This window comes from Acomys minous (assembly GCF_964271855.1).
Source record: "Acomys minous genome assembly, chromosome: 11".
NCBI lineage: Eukaryota > Metazoa > Chordata > Mammalia > Rodentia > Muridae > Acomys > Acomys minous.
The window spans coordinates 103,351,528-103,369,124 of NC_140492.1; the positions used below are offsets into that span (position 1 = coordinate 103,351,528).

The window sequence follows — 17,597 nt, forward strand, 5'->3', positions numbered from 1 at the left end:
TTAATTGCGTGCTTATCAAAAGCCCCATTCTTCATTTACTGGACCATTATTTGTGCTAAATAGTTGCTAGAAAAAGCTATTTTCTTGTCACTTCATCAAGTCCCTTCCTTAATTATTAACATTCAACTAAATAGAAGTTTGGCATCCACATTCTCTCTCTGCTGTGGTATAAATGTCATCACACAGCAGAATGTAAACCATATTAGCTTTATCCATTTTTGTGTTAATAATTCCCATTTATAATCCATGGAAGAATCCAAACAGAAACCTGGCATAAGTAATGGTAACTTTATACATATATCAATGAACAAATGTGCGTGAAGCATCTCCTTAGCTGTGTCAAATAGCGGTGCATAGTAATTTTCCCACTTCTGAAAAGATGATACAGCTGTCTTACAGGAGGAGGCTGGATGCTTTTATCCTGGATGCAGTGTCAAGGTCAATACTGATGCCCAGCTCTGGTTGAGATGTGTGAGGAGCAGAGGACGCCCTGAGTAAATGTATATTAGTGACAAGGACCACAATGCCTCAGACCCATGAGACCTGGCAAAGCCTTCCTCTGGTCCATGTGCAAATGCTGATAGAGTGTCCAGAAAACATCTTCCTCGTCCAGGATGCTTGTAGCCTTGGACTACGCTCCTACCGAGATCTCCTGTAGAGAGTACATAATTGTTCCTCCTGTGCTGTGCATCATCAATGTGCTGAGGTTCCCAATTGTTGCAGAGTAGGTGCCCTCCATCAGATTGAGCACAGCCCACAGTATCCCAGTCTCTGTCCCCCACCCTGTGCACACATGTGCATGTGTGTGTGCGCGTGCGCGTGCGCGTGCGCGTGCGTGTGCGTATGTGTGTGTGTGTGTGTGTGTGTGTGTGTGTGTGTGTATGCGTGCTTGTGCCTTGTGCACACAGGTTTTTCAGGACCAAGCTGTGCAGGATGCAATAAAAATGCTACTGCTTTTTATTCGGGAAGAGCGATGTGAGCTTCCTTGCTGGTCTAGAAGTGACTCAAGAGAGCAGGAAAAGGATGCCTGTGGGGTTCTTTGGGTGATGTGGGGAGTGATCTTTACAATGGGTTCCTATACCTGGACCTACACTGTGCACACTGGAACCCCTGTCACTGAAGCGTGGATCACTTTTTTTTTTTTTAGTACATATTTGCCATGATGTAGGGTAAATGAAAGGGAAGTTATAGAGTTGATGGCTGTCGGCAAACATCAAAAACTGAGCCTTGTTGTGCATTATAGCATACTGTGGGAAAGGAAAGACGTGGGCACCCATGATTCAATGCCATGTCAGCACTGTATAACAAACTTCCCAGCACCAATGGCTGATAAAGATAAGTGTCTGTTGCTCACAGCTGTTGCTGGATGGCTAGACAGCTGTGCTGACCTTGCCTGAGCCTATTTGCCTGTCTGAGTCAGCACGCAGCAGATCGTGGTTAGCTTAGCCTAAAGTGATACCACTCCGTGTCGCCTGTCCTCTACAAGGCTAGCACAGGCTTGGCAGCTTTAAGCAAACCCAACCGTACCAGCACTCTTTAAACATCTCACTGCAGTGCTTTTGCTAAAATCCTATTGAGCAAAGGAGCCATTTCCCTAAACAACTGCATGTACATATCGATTGCTGGAGTCACCGTAGCTGTCATCCAAGATTACAGTATTCAGAAAGAGAAATCAATGCAAGGATCTATCATCAAATATGGGGCACTGTAATTGGAACGGGTGCTTTCAAAAAGACAGAAGATGATCCTCAGAGGCTCAGACCCTGATGTTGAGAAAATTAAAGAAATAAATCCAGATGCTATTAAAATAACGGGATTAAACTCAGTGTAAATGCAACCACAGATTTACACACACACACACACACACACACACACACACACACACTTTTAAATGTAGATACCACATGTAAGAGAAAATACAGGCTATTTTTCTTTCTGAGTCTAGCTTTTTTTTTTTTTAACATAATGATTTCCAGTTGTATTCACTTTCCTGAATTCCATTATTTCACTTTTCTTTATAGATGAGTAAGATTCCGCTATGCATATGAAGCCCGTTTCTTTTATCCATTCATCTGCCGTTGGATGGCTAGTCTGGTTTGATTCTGGCTATTGTGGACAGTGTGGCAGCAAACACAGGCCTCGGGTTCCTCCTTCCCGCGTCAGACGCATTCCTTGTCAGGTTTTCCTGATGATAGCCATTCTGACTAGGGTGAGATGGAGTCTAAAGACATTTTCCTTTTCATTTGAGTTTTGGATAAAAATATTAAATACTTTTCAATTATCTATTGGCCATTTAGGTTTATCCTTTCGAGTTGTCTTTTCAATTCATTGGCCCATTTATTGATGAGGTGATGATGATGATGGTGGTGGTGGTGGAGTGTGTGTGTGTGTGTGTGTGTGTGTGTGTGTGTGTGTGTGTGTAAGACAGAGAGAAGGACGGAGAGAGGGAGAGAGAGACTGTTTAATTCTTGCCATCCTCTTTACATCCTAGATATTAACCCCCGTTGACGTGCAGCTGGCAAGCATTTTCTCCCCATTTTGTCATCTGTCTCTTCACTCTGGTGGCTGTTTTCTTTGCTGCACAGTAGCTTTTGAATCCCATGTATCCTCCTCTTTGTCCATTCTAGGCTCTGGCTCTGGGCTCCTTGTCACAGGACCCTGCCTGCGCCTGTATTCTGAAGAGCTTTTACTAATGTTCTCTGGCACTCTCCAGTCTTACGCTCAGGTCTCTGGTCCCCTTTGGAACCACAGATATTTTCACAAAGAGGCACAGGCATGAAACTGATTTGCTCTTTTGCCTCCTTCACCACGGTTTAAAAAAAAATGTTTTCCTATTGATTCTTTGTGAATTTTACATCATGCGCCCCAATCCTTCGTCTCCTTGCTGTGGCTTCATATCCACCCTCCACCCTTGCAACCTCCCCCTCAAAAGAAAAAATAATCTCACCGTGGAAGCTGCCCTGTGTCACACTATATACCCTTTTGCCCAAATGGTTTTACTTGCAAGTGTTCATTGTTCCTGGCAGTGAGTCACTGGTCCGGTTCCAGGCCTCTGGCCTCTGCTACAGTATCAACACTTGATCCTCACTGGGACACCTCCCAGATATCCTGCTGTTGCCCTGTGTCGTGGAGACCCTACTGCTTTGGACCTGCAGGCCTGGCCCTTCATGCTCTCCAGCAGCTCAAAGATGGGGTAGATGTTGGAGTGGGTGTGCCAACTCAAAGCCCAGGATCTAGGCCTGGGTGGTAGCTGAGCTGCTCAGCCCACCAGCTCTCTTGCACCCTCTACACCAGAGCCAGATCTCCCAGGAACCCAGGCAAAGGGCGGGGCCAGCTCTCTGTAGCCCTAGACTCATCAACCTGACCCCAGGAAGCAGCCCAGACCAGGGACACCTGCTTGGCCTTTAGTTATAACACAAGCCACAAACACCAACACAGACCCCTGCAGCATGGGCCTGGGACATCACCAAGGCCTTGGGTGGCAGCACAGGCTACTCAGGTCAGAGTGTTCCTCACCACCCTCCAATTCCAGCTCTCCCTCTCTCTCTTCATAGAGCACAAACGATTCTGCCTCTTTCTCTCCCATCCCTCAGCCACATACTTGCTCATCATTATAGCGCCCACCTGCCCTCCTCCCCGCCACAGTGTGTCTACTGACATGCCTCTGCCCCAGATTTCTTAGTTTAATATATTTTGTTATAATCAAAACGTCCTTTTGATTATGGCAACACGAAGAGAAACTTCCCAAGATACCCTCCCCCCCCACCCCCCACCCCGTGCTTTCGGCTTTCTGAAAGTGCAGGCTCTCTAAAAGCAAACCTACATGATTTAGTTAGGCTAGGAGAAAGTCCTTTGATTCTTTTATTTCTCCATTATCCCTACTGGTGCCGTGCAATCAAAATGTATTGTGTGCTCACATGTGCAAGCTGTTTTGCTAGGAGCCTGCTAAGAATAGGAGGTTTCTAAAAGATGGAGAAACAGTGACTGGGGGGAAAAAAAACAAAAACAAAAACAGTATCAGCCTTCTGACAGCTTACAGTTTAGTTTTACCCACATGAGGAAAATGGAAAGTGCTTTAGATATTTCAAGTAGGAAAAACTTAGTGTAGGAAAATGGTTAATAAATGAAGAACTGAGAGGCCAAACAGGGACCACGGAGCAGTAGCTGGAGAGAAAATAGCCACAGGATACAATGTAGGTCTGTGGTGGATCTGACCCACAAGAATCAAGGTCAGAGAGGCGGAGAGTTCTCTCATTTCTACCCTCCACCTTCCCAGTGCTCTCTAGTTCCCCCGTTGTATCCAGACTTCTGGCCAGCCCGTGGAGGAATGGCATTTGATGTAAGAGGAGACAGCAACATCTGACACACTGAACAAAAACTCACAGGACAGTCTGTGATCTTTGCCCATTGAGTCACTTAGGGAGTGGTCCTGCTTTGTGTCAGAGTAAGCCATGGTGTTATATGGTATAATAAATTGCTCCCTTCGCATTTTTTTTTTAAAGGCAGGGTATCCTTATATAATACATGCTAGCCCTGGCTTCACTATGTAGCTCAGGCTGACTTCAAGCTCATGACTCTCCTGCCTCAGCTCTCCTGAGTCCCTGGGATTACAGGCATGTACCATTACAAGCTTTGTTCCTTGTTGTTTTGTGGTTTGGGTGCCCTGCAGTCACCTAATCCGTGCATGCCCGCACGAGTGTGTGTAAACTTCCCAAAGAAGATCCTAATACACTCAGCCGGCTGAAAGCCCCTGAATAATTTGCTTTCAAACGTGTATATATTCATAAGCTCACTTCCAAGGAAAGCTTGCTGTGGATGAACTGTATGAAGCACGTAAAGGCTGCGCTGTTTTGTTTGAAGCATAGCCTGGAGTCCAGGACCCTCCAGCCCTGAGACAATTTGCAGACCTGAAAATTCCAAAGCCGGACCCATCTCATTGTTTGCAGTGGCATTGCCTAGGAACGCATGCCCGCCCCTTCTGTATGCCTTCAGTTCTAACAGGCAGAAGAGGACCAATTCCACCTAATGCACTAGAGAACGCAGCATTAAAGAAACCCTAAAGAGGCCTCTGTTAGACCCCGAAGAGAAGATTGCTGGGAGAACAGCTCCGATCTCAGGGTTATTAGCTGTAACAACTGCAAGTGGTTGGGGATTATTCTGCCAAATTTGGGAGTAGGACGGTGGGTTAAGCACCCAGCTGGTGGTAGATAGCTCCTACAAATGGAACTCTTTGAGACAAACGAGATAGGATTAGAAATACCTGCAGGGCCCTCTTACATTGGGGAATATATTTACCACAGCTTTTCAAATGTTTTTCCCTTCAGTTAATCCATGCCATTCTCTGAAGGCTCTGCGTGGGAGGAAGAGGAGCCACTGGGGTGTCCCTGATTTTGTCTTCCTACCCCCCCATATCTTCACAGGGCGCCTTTAGGGAGTGCTGAGCCGCCCAAGGTGGGTGCACAGCACCTTTGCAAGCTGGCCTGAAGGAAGTCATCCAGAACGGGCGGGCGCGCCTTCTCCGTCTATGCATCCCTGTCTGCACGGATGCCTTGAGGTGTGTTTATTTCCAAAAATCACACGTAAAAACTTTTCACTTGTCATTCTTTGTGTCTCAAAACTTGATGGGGAAAAAAAAAAGATAAGCATCATTTCAAGCACTCAAGAAAAGCTTGTAGAAATACACAAATCCTACTGCCCTCTGGACCACCGGAAGCCGAACTGTGGGGGATCCAGCAGACGAGATCAGTTGGGAATGCAATCAGGGACTTTAGAGACATGTGCAAGTGATGTTTCTCTAGACAACATGAAAAGTAAGAGAGGAAGGAAGAGGGGTGCTCAAGGTTAGAAGAAGAGGGTACTGGCTTCCTCCTTTGTGGCCCTCTCTGCCTATCCTCTGCACCCTACCCTCTCTTTCGAAACCCTCTCTTTCGAATCCCTCCCTTCCTCAGCACGCCCCTGTGTCTACCCACCCCCTTCCCACTGTCCACCTCATTCCATTCCGTCTGGTCTCCGCACCAGTGTTTCCCTTGGTGGCCCACGCTCCCGGTTCCCGCCGCCCCCGCTCTTCCCGGCAAATGGGGGATCCAGGCCAAGAGGGCCGCCCCGAGTCGGCCCTCCCCCAAACACATCCCCCCCCCCCCCAATCCCGGGCGGCTGGACCATAAAGCTCGGACTGCGGCGGCAGAGCCCAGCAGCCAGCACCCCTCCGACGGCTGCGCACTGCCCCGCCCGCCACCTGCACCGCTCTCGGGCCGAGGCCAGCGCCCTACGCCGCAGAGCTAAGCTGCTGTCTCCCGCATAGCCCTCCGGGAGCAGAAGAGTCACCATGTGGGCCCCACAAGCGGCCGTTTTCCTCCTGCTGCACCTGGTCCTGCAGCCGTGGCAGCGGGCGGGCGCCCAGGCCAACCCCCAGGGTAAGTGGTCTCCCTAGTCTGCTCTGCACCCAGCCCGCTGTAGCTATCCCGAGATCGCCTAGAGGGGTCAGTTTGGCGCTCGTTGCTCTGCGTGGGCTCCTGCGGCCTCGCCTTGCACCTCTCGGTTCTTCTGGGGGCCCCCGAATGGAAGTACATCGTGACTGGAAGTGATGATGAATGTCTAGAATGTTCTCCAATTCCATTACCCAACCGTGGGACCAATTCCCTAAACTACAGTTCGTAGGGTGCAAACTTTTTGCATCATTCGCTGCAGAATGTGCCACAAGATCCTTGGTGTCTGGCTGGGGAGGAAATGCTAGTTGTCTGCAGACCAGCGTCAGCCCCCGGCCGTCCCTTCTCTCCAGGCACTAAATGGACCGCTGAGCAATGGCAGTTTTATTTCACCAGCCACCCGCTTTCCTGTGCTTACTCCTTACACTCAAAGGCTAACTTCCCGCAAGGAGTTAGTTTGATTTCTTGAGTCTTTTCAGAAATTGATCTTTTTCTGTGAAGGAGTTTTTGTTTTTTAAGTCAATAATCTGACAGGAGTTTGAAATAACTTTCAGGTAACAGGCACTTAAGGTTAAGCAAAAGTTCTTGTGAAGACCACAAGGAAAGAATTGTTACAGCCAGGAAGGATCTCGGGGCTCTGACAGCTTTGCACACTGGCCCTTCCTCTTGGCGCTCTCAGCACCGGCTTTTTGTTTGTTTGGGGTTTTTTGGTTGTTCTTTGTTTCTTTGTTTTTACTGTGGACCAAGGACGGGGAAATCTGTGTAAGAAACACTCAGGTGAAGTAAAGTGTTTCCTTCCCGAAGCTGAGCAAAGCATGCTGGTCCAGGCAGTCTGGGTTCCCTTCACCCCACCACAGTGACTACCCATTTCATGGAATAGTCCAACCAGGACCGTACTGCTATTTTTAGTTTGGCTTGCAATACCAGAATCCTATGGTCGCAGTGGACACTGTGCCTGTTTCTAAGAAGACGGGGTCGGGGTGGGGAGTACTATTCAAAAGGTTTCTTATCCTGAGAGGGTATTTTCTGTTATATAAATTCTTGACACTGGAGCACACAACTTTGTGGTGTGAATTAAGTTCGGATTCTGCTTCTTAAACCTGACAGTTCTGTGGGCAGCTCTGTGATAGAATCTAAATTATCCAGTTAACTTAGTTGTTGTAGACAATCTGATTAAGCCAAGTTTCTGGTAGATTGTTTTATAGCGTTATCAAGGCGGCAATCAACAGCTCAACTGGATTAATTCACTTACCTCCTTTTCCCTCTGAGCTGGGCGGCTAGACCTAAATTAGCACGTATTCAATTTCCATGCTAAATTCACCTCTAACGCTAGAGGCTCCTGCTTGGATCCCGGCACTTTTACTGACTCGTAGCTGCATTAATAGGAAACAGTAGCATCTTGTTTCCTACTCAAAACACTCTCTAAAGTCATTGTTAGCCAACTAAGCCCAGCTCAACCTCTGGAGCACACAGCAAATGAATCTGACACCACCGCACAGATTCAAGCTCACTTAAAGTCAGTTAAATCACAGGCCAGACCAAAGTCAAAGCCGGAATGGAGCAGGAGTTTAGTTTGGAACACCCTTCTCAAACTTTGAGTTTACGTGTCTTTCTTGAGGGTGCCTACCTAGCCCGGAGTTTTCAAGCACATTACTTTATTTCAACCTTATCCCCTGCTGGTAAGAATGATGAGTTTTCAATTCTTTAGAAATTAAAAACCTTGATTCTCCTTTTGAAATATGTGGTCAGCAACTGTTTTTGTAGTTTGGGGGTATGCGGTACTAGAAGATGCATTAGATATTTTGCTTTTTGACACATCTAGTATTAAATTCACTATGGTGTGATGGCTCCTAGGTGCAGGAAACAGCATAGATCCAGCTTGGAAAATAAATTATCGATTTAAAAGAATAGATATTTTTGAAAAGCTACAGTTTTTCTTGTTTGTCTTAGTAATTTTATTTTATTTTTTTAGTACAAAGCAATACTTGTTCATTGTAAAAAAAAAATTAACCAGAATTGCAAGAAAATAAAAAAATAGCCTTATACAGCCTAGAAATAGCTACTTTTAATGTAAAGATATTATTAAATTAACTTTTGTTTCAAATCTTTGTCTAAACAAATAAGTCACTAAAGACAGCATGTTGTACATACATATAATATTTTTTACTTTATCATGAACATTTTTCTAAATCTGTATGGATTTAACTACATATGAACCAAAATTAATTTAGTCAGTTTTGTGACATAGGGCACTAACATTGCCATTGGTATTTTGATATCATGCTTGGCATCTTATTGGACAGTTGATGAGTTGGGTGGTTTGGATTGGCGCCAGCCATTGCTTTAACTGTAAAGCCGTTCCTTCTTTGCTAAGGACTATTGATACTTTCATGGCAAAGTGCTCAGCCCAGAGAGCTTCAGCATTCCCAACCCTGCTCTTTCTAGTTTCACTTAATTCCTTCCACAGCAGAAGCTGTAGAAACACAACTGATGGTAAATATTGCACCTAAGTCCATTACTGTCTTATCTAGCATTTCCTTCCAATAAATTCCTGTGAGTGGCATTGCCAGGTCAAGGGGGCACTTGCGTTTCAGAGTCTTTGATACAGTTAATTAAACTACCTGCGGAATTTTGTACTGATTTGGCCTGCAGACATGGTGCAGTGGTAGAGAACGGTATGCATGAGGCCCTGGAAAAAAAGAATTTTACTAATTTAAATTGTCCGCTACTGGAAAAAAGGGAATTCTACTAATTTAAATTTTACTTAGCGGAACATGAAAGAATACCCTGAACCCTCACCCACAGTGTCAGGTATTATTGTGTTTTTAACTTTTTCAATTTGATAGCATTGTTTAAATCAGTGGCTTGGCATTGCTGAATGAGCATATGAACACTTATTTACATTCCTATTAAGCCATTTGTGGGTCTTTTTCTGTAAATTGCCTATTTATCTGTTAGAAGGCTTATAATCTTACTCATTTGTAGGAGCTCTTTATAAGTCATCAATATCACCTTTTTAGCAATCAGATTATAATAGACAAGCGATAGCTCCAGAAAGCCAGGGAATTGGTCAAGCAATAGCTATGTAAATTAGTAAGCATTCAGTGTGAGTATCAGTACTGCCCAGCATCCGCTTTGTCACTGGACATTCAGTGGCCCTGGACATAAACATCACTGAAGCTCCTGCCAGAAAGTGCTGCCTAGTGATGAAAAACAACTCACAGATAAACAAATGCAGATTTTACTTTTTGTAGACCAACCCCATTCCTCTGGATACAGTTGAGCCGAGTAAACCACACACACCACTTGGTTCTGTTTCCTCAGTGGGTTTTGATTTTTTTTTTTTTAAACAGAAATAGTGGAGAATGGTACAGGCTCTCACAAAAGTGGCAAGGTCATTTTTATTATACTCCCCCTGCGGCCACCACCACTGCTGCCGCCACAGGCGTGCCTTCTGCCTCTTTCCCTGTCGTGTCATGGAACCGGGAAATGCAATCGGCTCAGGTCCAACAGGTACATACAGGACCCCAGACGTGCAATTTACTGCCTGAGGACACGAGAGAAACACTGAGCTGGTTGCGTTCATCTGTCCCCCTTGTGCTCGGAGCGTTTAGTCCTTTTCCTGGTGGACGTTTTCACGGCCACTTGTTCAGCCAAATCCAATTTCGCGTTTGCAGATCTAGACTTCTCCTCAGGGGCTCTAGCAAGTCGTAAATAGTGGGCTATATTTCCTCTGCTTCAAATGTCCAGGCACTATTAAAGACAGCGGAGAACTGGTGAATTAAGCAATGTTGGGGTCGGGGTGGGGAGCAGCAAGATCACTTCACTTTATTTTGTAGCTTAGTGTCAACTGCTCCCTGCCCCACCCCCACCCCAATTAACAACAACAGCGAGTGTTTGCCCCAAAGTTAGTCATTCGCTGACCATGCGCTTCCTTCTCGTCCCTCCAGTCTTTGACCTTCTGCCGTCCTCCAGCCAGAGGCTGAACCCCAGCACCCTGAAGTCAGTCCTGACGGACCCCGCCCTCCACGAGCTCTACGTGATCTCCACCTTCAAGCTGCAAAGCAAAAGCTCAGCCACCATCTTTGGGCTCTACTCCTCAAGTGACAACAGCAAATACTTTGAATTCACCGTGATGGGACGCCTGAACAAAGGTGAGCCAACTGGCAGGATTGCGGTGAAATGCTCCTCCTAGTCTAGGATTTGGGGTCTACTTCCCATTGCTCGGTTCCTTTCCGATGCCATATTCTTCTTTCTGGACACTTACCTGTAAGAAGGTAGTTATGGGAGAGAAATGAAGAATTGCTTAATGCTAATACATATCTTGTATTACCATATTATATGAGCAATAGGTTTCATTAAGGCATGACTATACATGCATGGAATGTGTTCTCACTGTAGTCACCACCGCATTGCTCTCTCTTGTCCCATACTTTCCCGTCTTCTTCTCAACGAGTCCTCTTTCTGCGGCCATGTTTTGAGTGCTTTGTTTGTTGGTTGGTTGGTCGGTTGGCTTGGTGTAAGGCAGTGCATTTGATTAGAATTAAATGGGGTTATTCAGAGGAGCGTGAAAGTGCCAGTGGGTATACCACTGAAGCAGCTGTCTCTTTCTCCCCAGCCACCATTAGGTCTGGCCACCCATAGGTCTTTGGGAAGTGATGAATCCTAGCGAACCCTTCTCCAAGCTGTGGCAGAATAGTGGCAGGCCTGTCTTATACAGATCTTATTCGATTAGTCACAGCTACCGAGAGTGCAAAAATACAGTGACCCTTCCATGCCTGGGAGATAGCATTCCACAACTCTCCATCCCTTCTGTTGACTCTTACTTTATTTCTGTCCTCTCTTTCACTACCAGGATGCCTTCTGACATGGTTCCACCCTGATGCTATTCTGAAACCAGTTCAGAAAGGCATGAGACCAGGATAGTTACATATTGCCTCTGTTGTCCTTGGCCGTAATCACTGTGTAGGGTAGGCAGCTTAGACAACAGATGTTTATTTCTCATAGTTCTAGAGACTGGCAAGTCGAAGGCCAGGTTCCAGGCAGGTGTGGTACTCATCTTTCGTAGTCACCTTTCCAAGGTCGCCTCACAAGGTGGAGACAGTGCAAGCTCTCTTGTGCCCCCTCTTATAACTGCAAGAGTCCTGTGAAGAGAGTCTACCCTCAGGACCAATCTCAACTCATTAACTCCAAAAGTCTGGCCTCCAAATGCCATCACACTGGAGATTAAGGCTTCAGTGGGTAAATGTGAGACGACCTCAGATTTCCTATGTTCCCTTAGATGCCATAGCTAGGCTGATAGAACTTAGAGCTTGGGGAGTGTTTTGCTGGCCTCGAGCTCCCTGTCATGAGGCTCTGCTGATGGACCTCTGCAGATGTGAACCAAAGCACACTTCCTTCCTTTAAGGTTTTTAGTCTCAGGTATTTTCACAGCGATGGAAAGCTAACCAACACACCTCTGCACCCTCCAGCCTGTTAGAAAAGATATAATTCTTAGAAAAGGATGAGCAAAAAAAAAGGGGGGGGGTTCTGGGAGAATCCAGAAATGAGAATTCTCAGAGACTAAAGAGAAATGACATGAGCAGTAAAACTTAGAGAGTCGAATAATGCATAGACAGAGTTGTTTCCCTAGAAAGACAGGGGAAGTACATATATTTGCCATCACTGCCAAATCCAAAGTTCTAGAAAGGACCAATAGCCATGATGAAGTGCGTGGTTAAAAAAAAAAAAAAAAAACCAGTGAGGGGGCTGGAGAGATGGCTCAGTGGTTAAGAGCACTGACTGCTCTTCCAGAGGTCCTGAGTTCAATTCCCAGCAACCACATGGTGGCTCACAACCATCTAGAATGAGATCTGGTGCCCTCTTCTGGCCTCCAGGGGTACAAGCAGGCAGAACACTGTATACATAATAAATAAATAAATCTTAAAAAAAAAAAAAAAAACCAGTGAGTTCCTTGGTCCAAGGAGAAAGGGGTAGCATGCGGTATGACTGCTCACCAAACTGTTTAATGGTAGCCTGCTGACATAGTTTGTAGAGGCATGAGAGAGTGGTCTCCCTGGGTAGTGGTCTCCAAGCATCCCTCAACTGGCCGAGGCTCAGCTGGTCTCCCCTCAGCCAGGTTGCAAAGAAGACAATACCATGCTCAGAAGAAATCCAAATGTATTTCTACCGACTCAAAGAACCCGAGTAGGAAATAAAGCCCACCTCTCCCTTTAATGGACCTGGAGACTGGAAGATACCGCACAGATGAAGAACAGGACTGGGCCCTCTCGTCTTAGATGAACTCCTGGAATCCACTGAAGGGTGACTTCGGAAGAGCTTGCCAGGGAGCCCTCTGCCTCTCCAGCTCCTCCCCGCCTCTCCAAGTCATCCCGCCCACTGCCATTCCATTACTGCTCACAAAACAGTTTGGGTCAAGGTACACCCAACCACAAAGACCTGTCGTGTCCCCCCCTTTCAAAATGAATAAGGTGCATTGCCTTACCTTTCCAGGGTCCACAGCAAAACCTTCAACTGTGCTTCCCAATCTGTACCTAAGTATGGCCTTCACTGCTTCAGCTAGAAAGAGTAGCCATCGCTCTCTGGGCCCGCTCATGCCATCTTTCTTTCTCTGCCCTTTTGCACCTCCCCTCTGCTCTCCCCGTTACATGCTCCACACCACCGCCAAATAACAAAATCCTGCACCTTAAAGATCCACCCAAACACCATGGCTTAGTTTTCTTTATATGACGTTATGCTTTCTAGCCAAGAGAGGTACTAATTATACTTTGCTTAGTACTTCCATTGCTTACAGCACTCTCCAATAGGTGATGAGCTTTCTCAACAGAGATAAGACTCCCCTTACCCTGATTTTGTTCTGCCACAGCACTTTGCAGGCACTACAGCAGGGCCCCAAAGGTAACTGATTCCATAGGTGCAAGTCGAACACAATAAATGGTGACCCATCATTTTGTGGGAGTTGCGAAATGATGGTGTCTGGTGCAAGTGAGTTGTTTAAGAAGAGATTTTTAATGACTGCACATTGGAGGACTTTTGCATACAAGCGGATACAGGTGGTGTTTCTGGTGCAAATGGCCTGTCAAGTTCGTAGTAACACAGGTGGTAAGATCTTGATACACGTGAGCACTTTGCGGAAACCATATGGTTGGATATGTTTGGAGACATTCTAGCACTGGGCATGGAGACAGCTTTCTTGCTAGCATCCCAGATTTGAGTCCCAGTGAAACACCCTGCCCACTGGTCACCATGAGTGCATCCGTGAATCTGTCAGCACAGTTATCATCTCTACAATGAGGGTGATACTAGTCATCTGAGAGCGATCCCAAGAATGGAAGTGTGTACGGCACTCCGTTAGCCTATGAGGGTCAGTACAACACCCTCAGGTTCTTAAATAGTATAGGATGGATGGATGGATGGATGGATGGATGGATGGGTGGGTGAGTGGGTGGGTGGGGCAGATGTCTGCCATTTATCCAACTATCTTCCAAAGACAATGCCTTTACACTGCCGGTAACTTTGCCTGTGAATGAAAGACAATGTGAAGAATTGTTCCCTTGGTCTTCATTTGGTTGGCACCAAGAACAACTTGATGGTGTTGAAATGACGGGGACTCCGGGAAGTTGCTACCATGACTCCTCGGCCTAAGGATAGGAAGTGGCAGTGGCTCAGGGCAGTAGTTTTGAAAGCTGTGGGCTAAAGGCAAGTACAGCTTGAGGGAGGTAGGAGAGCTTTAGAAACCAGCGTTCTAGACCCAGTAATGAATAGGGGGAAGTGGGGGGTCTTAAACACTAATGGCAATTGCCGTGGACTCATCATACTATGCCAAGGCTGGAAAAGCCCTAGCACTCGTGTTCTTTTCTACACTTCAAAGCATGCCTGAGCTCAGTTTTAACATGGCCGCATGCAAAAGGTGAACGATCTTTAAAAACCTTTACAAAACTATAATAATTAGAATAGAAAGAGCTAAAATCTATTTGATGGTTGTAGTTGATTTGCACCTTGGATAATAAAGGGAATATTTGTGCTCTGTTGGAAACAAAGAAGAGCAAGGAAGGAATAAGCCCACTGGCAGGCACACATGACACAGGACTAACAGATGTCTCAGGTTAGCTGAGGTTGGCACATGACACAGGACTAACAGATGTCTCAGGTTAGCTGAGGTTGGCACATGACACAGGACTAACAGATGTCTCAGGTTAGCTGAGGTTGGCTTTACTGCTGCTGTGTTATCCAGCAAAAGAATTATTCTTCAAACAGTCAAGAAGGTTTAAAGACAAACAAACAAGCTACACAACAACATCATCAAACCTAGACGTGCTGGTGCATGCCAACAACACCAGCTGTTCTATAAGCTGAGTGAGAAGGACCAAATGTTCAAAGCCAGCATGGGCCACAGCGTGAGCCCAAGGCTAGCCTGGGCGATTTAGTGAAACTCTGTCTCAAAATAAAAAGTAAAAAAAAAAAAAAAAGAAGGCTGGAGATGAAGCTCAGTGGTGAGTGCTTTCCTAGCCTGTTCAGCAGCCTGGGCTTAGTCCGCAGCACCACCAACCAACCAATCCAACCAACAAAAGATGCAGGGAAAGGGGGAACTGTTGCCCCAGTTGGGTACCCGCTGGTGGCCCCACCCGCTGGTGGCCCCACCAGTGTCCAGTGCATAGTTCTAGCCCGATGGTCACACAGATGGTCCTATTTAAACTAAATGAGTTGCAAAACCAAAACCAATATTCATGAGTCTGGAAAAGGGACTGGAAGTGATGAGGGGTGTTGATGGGGATGAGAGGGAGGTAAAGGGGGTGGGAGGTGTAGTCAGAATATGTGTGTGCTCTTAATCCAAACCAGAGTAACAGCTCCCTCAGTGAACTTAGTTGTCTGTCGTGCCCAGGTGGACTACAGGTTGGCGTATTCAGTAAAGAAAGTCATAGCATAGCCACTGTTGGTAGCCTTTAGAAGTCACAGGAAAGAGAGCGCCACTTGTTTTTGTTTTTTGTTTTGGTTTTGTTTTCCATAGAGACGAAAAGCAGATACTGAAAGCCTCAGAATGATGGACTTTAGAACAAATGCATGAAGTTTTATACTATTATTATTATCATTATAATTATTATTATTATATTAATATTCATGTATTATAGGATTACCTGGAAAAGAAATCTAGGACTTTTAAACACAAACTAGGACTAAAAAGAATAAGACACAGCAGCTGGATGCAGTGACACACACCTTAATCCCAGCACTCAGGGAGGTAGATGCAGACGAATCTCTGTGAGTTCAAGGCCAGCCTGATCTACAAAGCGAGCCCAGGACAGCCAACACTACACAGAGAAACTCTGTCTCAAAAAAACAAAACAAAACAAAACCCACCCCAAAACCAAAGACTAAGACAAGGCACAACGAGCTTTCTTTTTCTTTTTCTTTTTTTTTTAACAACAACTTTCAAACTGAAACCCCAAATAGGCGCTGTGGGAATGACGTTTCTTGAGTTCATAGAAAGTTCATAAGGTCTCTCATTTATCTTTCCAAACGGTGTAAGGATGAATATGCTAGAAAACAAGTAGGATTGGATAAGCCACCTTCCAGCCGAGAATCAACGTGGTACCTTAAGTGACAGTGGTCTTTTACTGTGTTTATGGTTAGCACAAAGCAAGGAAGCAGAGTTCAACACATTGGGCACCATCAACATTTGAGAGCAGGCGGCACAGCGGGCCACAGTCAATCAGATTAAAACTGAATACGTACAAACGTAAATCCGTTCTTTAGGAGGGAAAAGTGAGATGCAGAGTGCAGGACATGGGAGAGCTGATCGAGGAGTCCTAGCTGATGGCCTTGAGAACCAATCAGTGTTGAGCCCCATGCTGGGTGCATGGCAGAGATGCAAAACTACTTGCTGAATGAAACGCGTTTTCGGTTTTCTTTATTATTTTAGGCATACAAGTGTTTTGCTTGCATGTGTTTTCTATGCATCCATTTCACCAGGTGCTTCTCTGTCTTCTCCCCCCACCATCCTCTGTGTGTGTAAATGTGCAAAAGCTGTTAGAAGAGCATTCGGAAACAGGCAGCATTCACCACAGTCACCCGGAGTATTATTAGAAAAAGATGTTTGCTGATTTACTTCTGTACGGAGCTCCAAAGGATAGAAGTTACCATGACCCGGTACATAGCACATACCAATAAACCAGCAAAGACAAACCCAGGCTCTACCACAGAGGACAGTGAGAGCAAGAAGGCATTCTTAAAATATTGTGTAACGGCTTTAAAAGATGACCCACGTTGGCAATGATGGTTTCCATCCGAGACTTTCAAGGATTAAAGAATAAAGTCACTTGCCGTTATGCAGCCTCCCTGAACGCCTGGAGGCCAAGTCACTCTCAACTCCTCTAGCCGAGCAGACAAAATATTATCATTTTCCAGGTTTTTAAAGCTGTCACCCTACCTTATCACTTTAAAAGTCAGTATGCTATATAGCATGTTTACTACAAGGTCCATTCCTTCAAAAGCACTCTTTTGAAAATGCCTTCCCAATATGGCAGAACTTCAAATCCTCCTTGCTTGGGTTTGCTTTGGTGGCTTTGTTTTCCTATCAGCCCCTGAGAAGGCATGTAATCAGGCACAGCGGTTTGGGTCCTGTGTCATCTGGTTCACAGGCAAGCAAATGTAGCTCTGTGCCATCAGATCAGGCCCCAGACTGTCAAGGACACAAACAGGCTAGGCGTAGAGAGAAAAGTCCATCACATTTTTGTTTGTTTGTTTATTTGTTTGTTTGGAGACAGGGTTTCTCTGTGTAGCCTTGGCTGTCCTAGACTCACTTTGTAGACCAGGCTGGTCTTGAACTCACAGTGATCCACCTACCTCTGCTTCCCGAGTGCTGGGACTAAAGGCGTGTGTCACCATGCCCAGCCCATCACATTTTTTTAAAGGCACGAGTGTGGGTGACAACCACAAACAGCCATACAGAAGCATATATCCGAGTGAAACATTCATACAAATATAAGTAAACACAAGCTACTAAATCAATAAACAGGCAAGAATTGAATCAGAACGATCCTATGGGAAACTCAGTCTTTCAGTCCTAAAATACAAAAATGACCAATGATAGGAAGGTAAAGCCAGGGGTCTAGCAGAGGAACCCAGGGGCACGGCAGACAGAGGTAGAAGCAATTGCCACAAGGGCATCAACCA

General features: G+C 45.8%; 1 protein-coding gene across 1 annotated transcript in view; it reads left to right on the forward strand.

Moving 5' to 3' along the window:
- Nucleotides 1-6,161: 6,161 nt before the first annotated feature.
- THBS4 (thrombospondin 4) overlaps nt 6,162-17,597 on the forward strand; it is a 42,978-nt gene continuing 31,542 nt past the window's right edge. The window contains exons 1-2 of the mRNA XM_084801657.1: nt 6,162-6,413; nt 10,376-10,579. Of these exons, the coding sequence (XP_084657783.1) occupies nt 6,326-6,413; nt 10,376-10,579 (292 nt within the window). The 5' untranslated portion in view covers nt 6,162-6,325. The remainder of the gene's footprint in view (nt 6,414-10,375; nt 10,580-17,597) is intronic.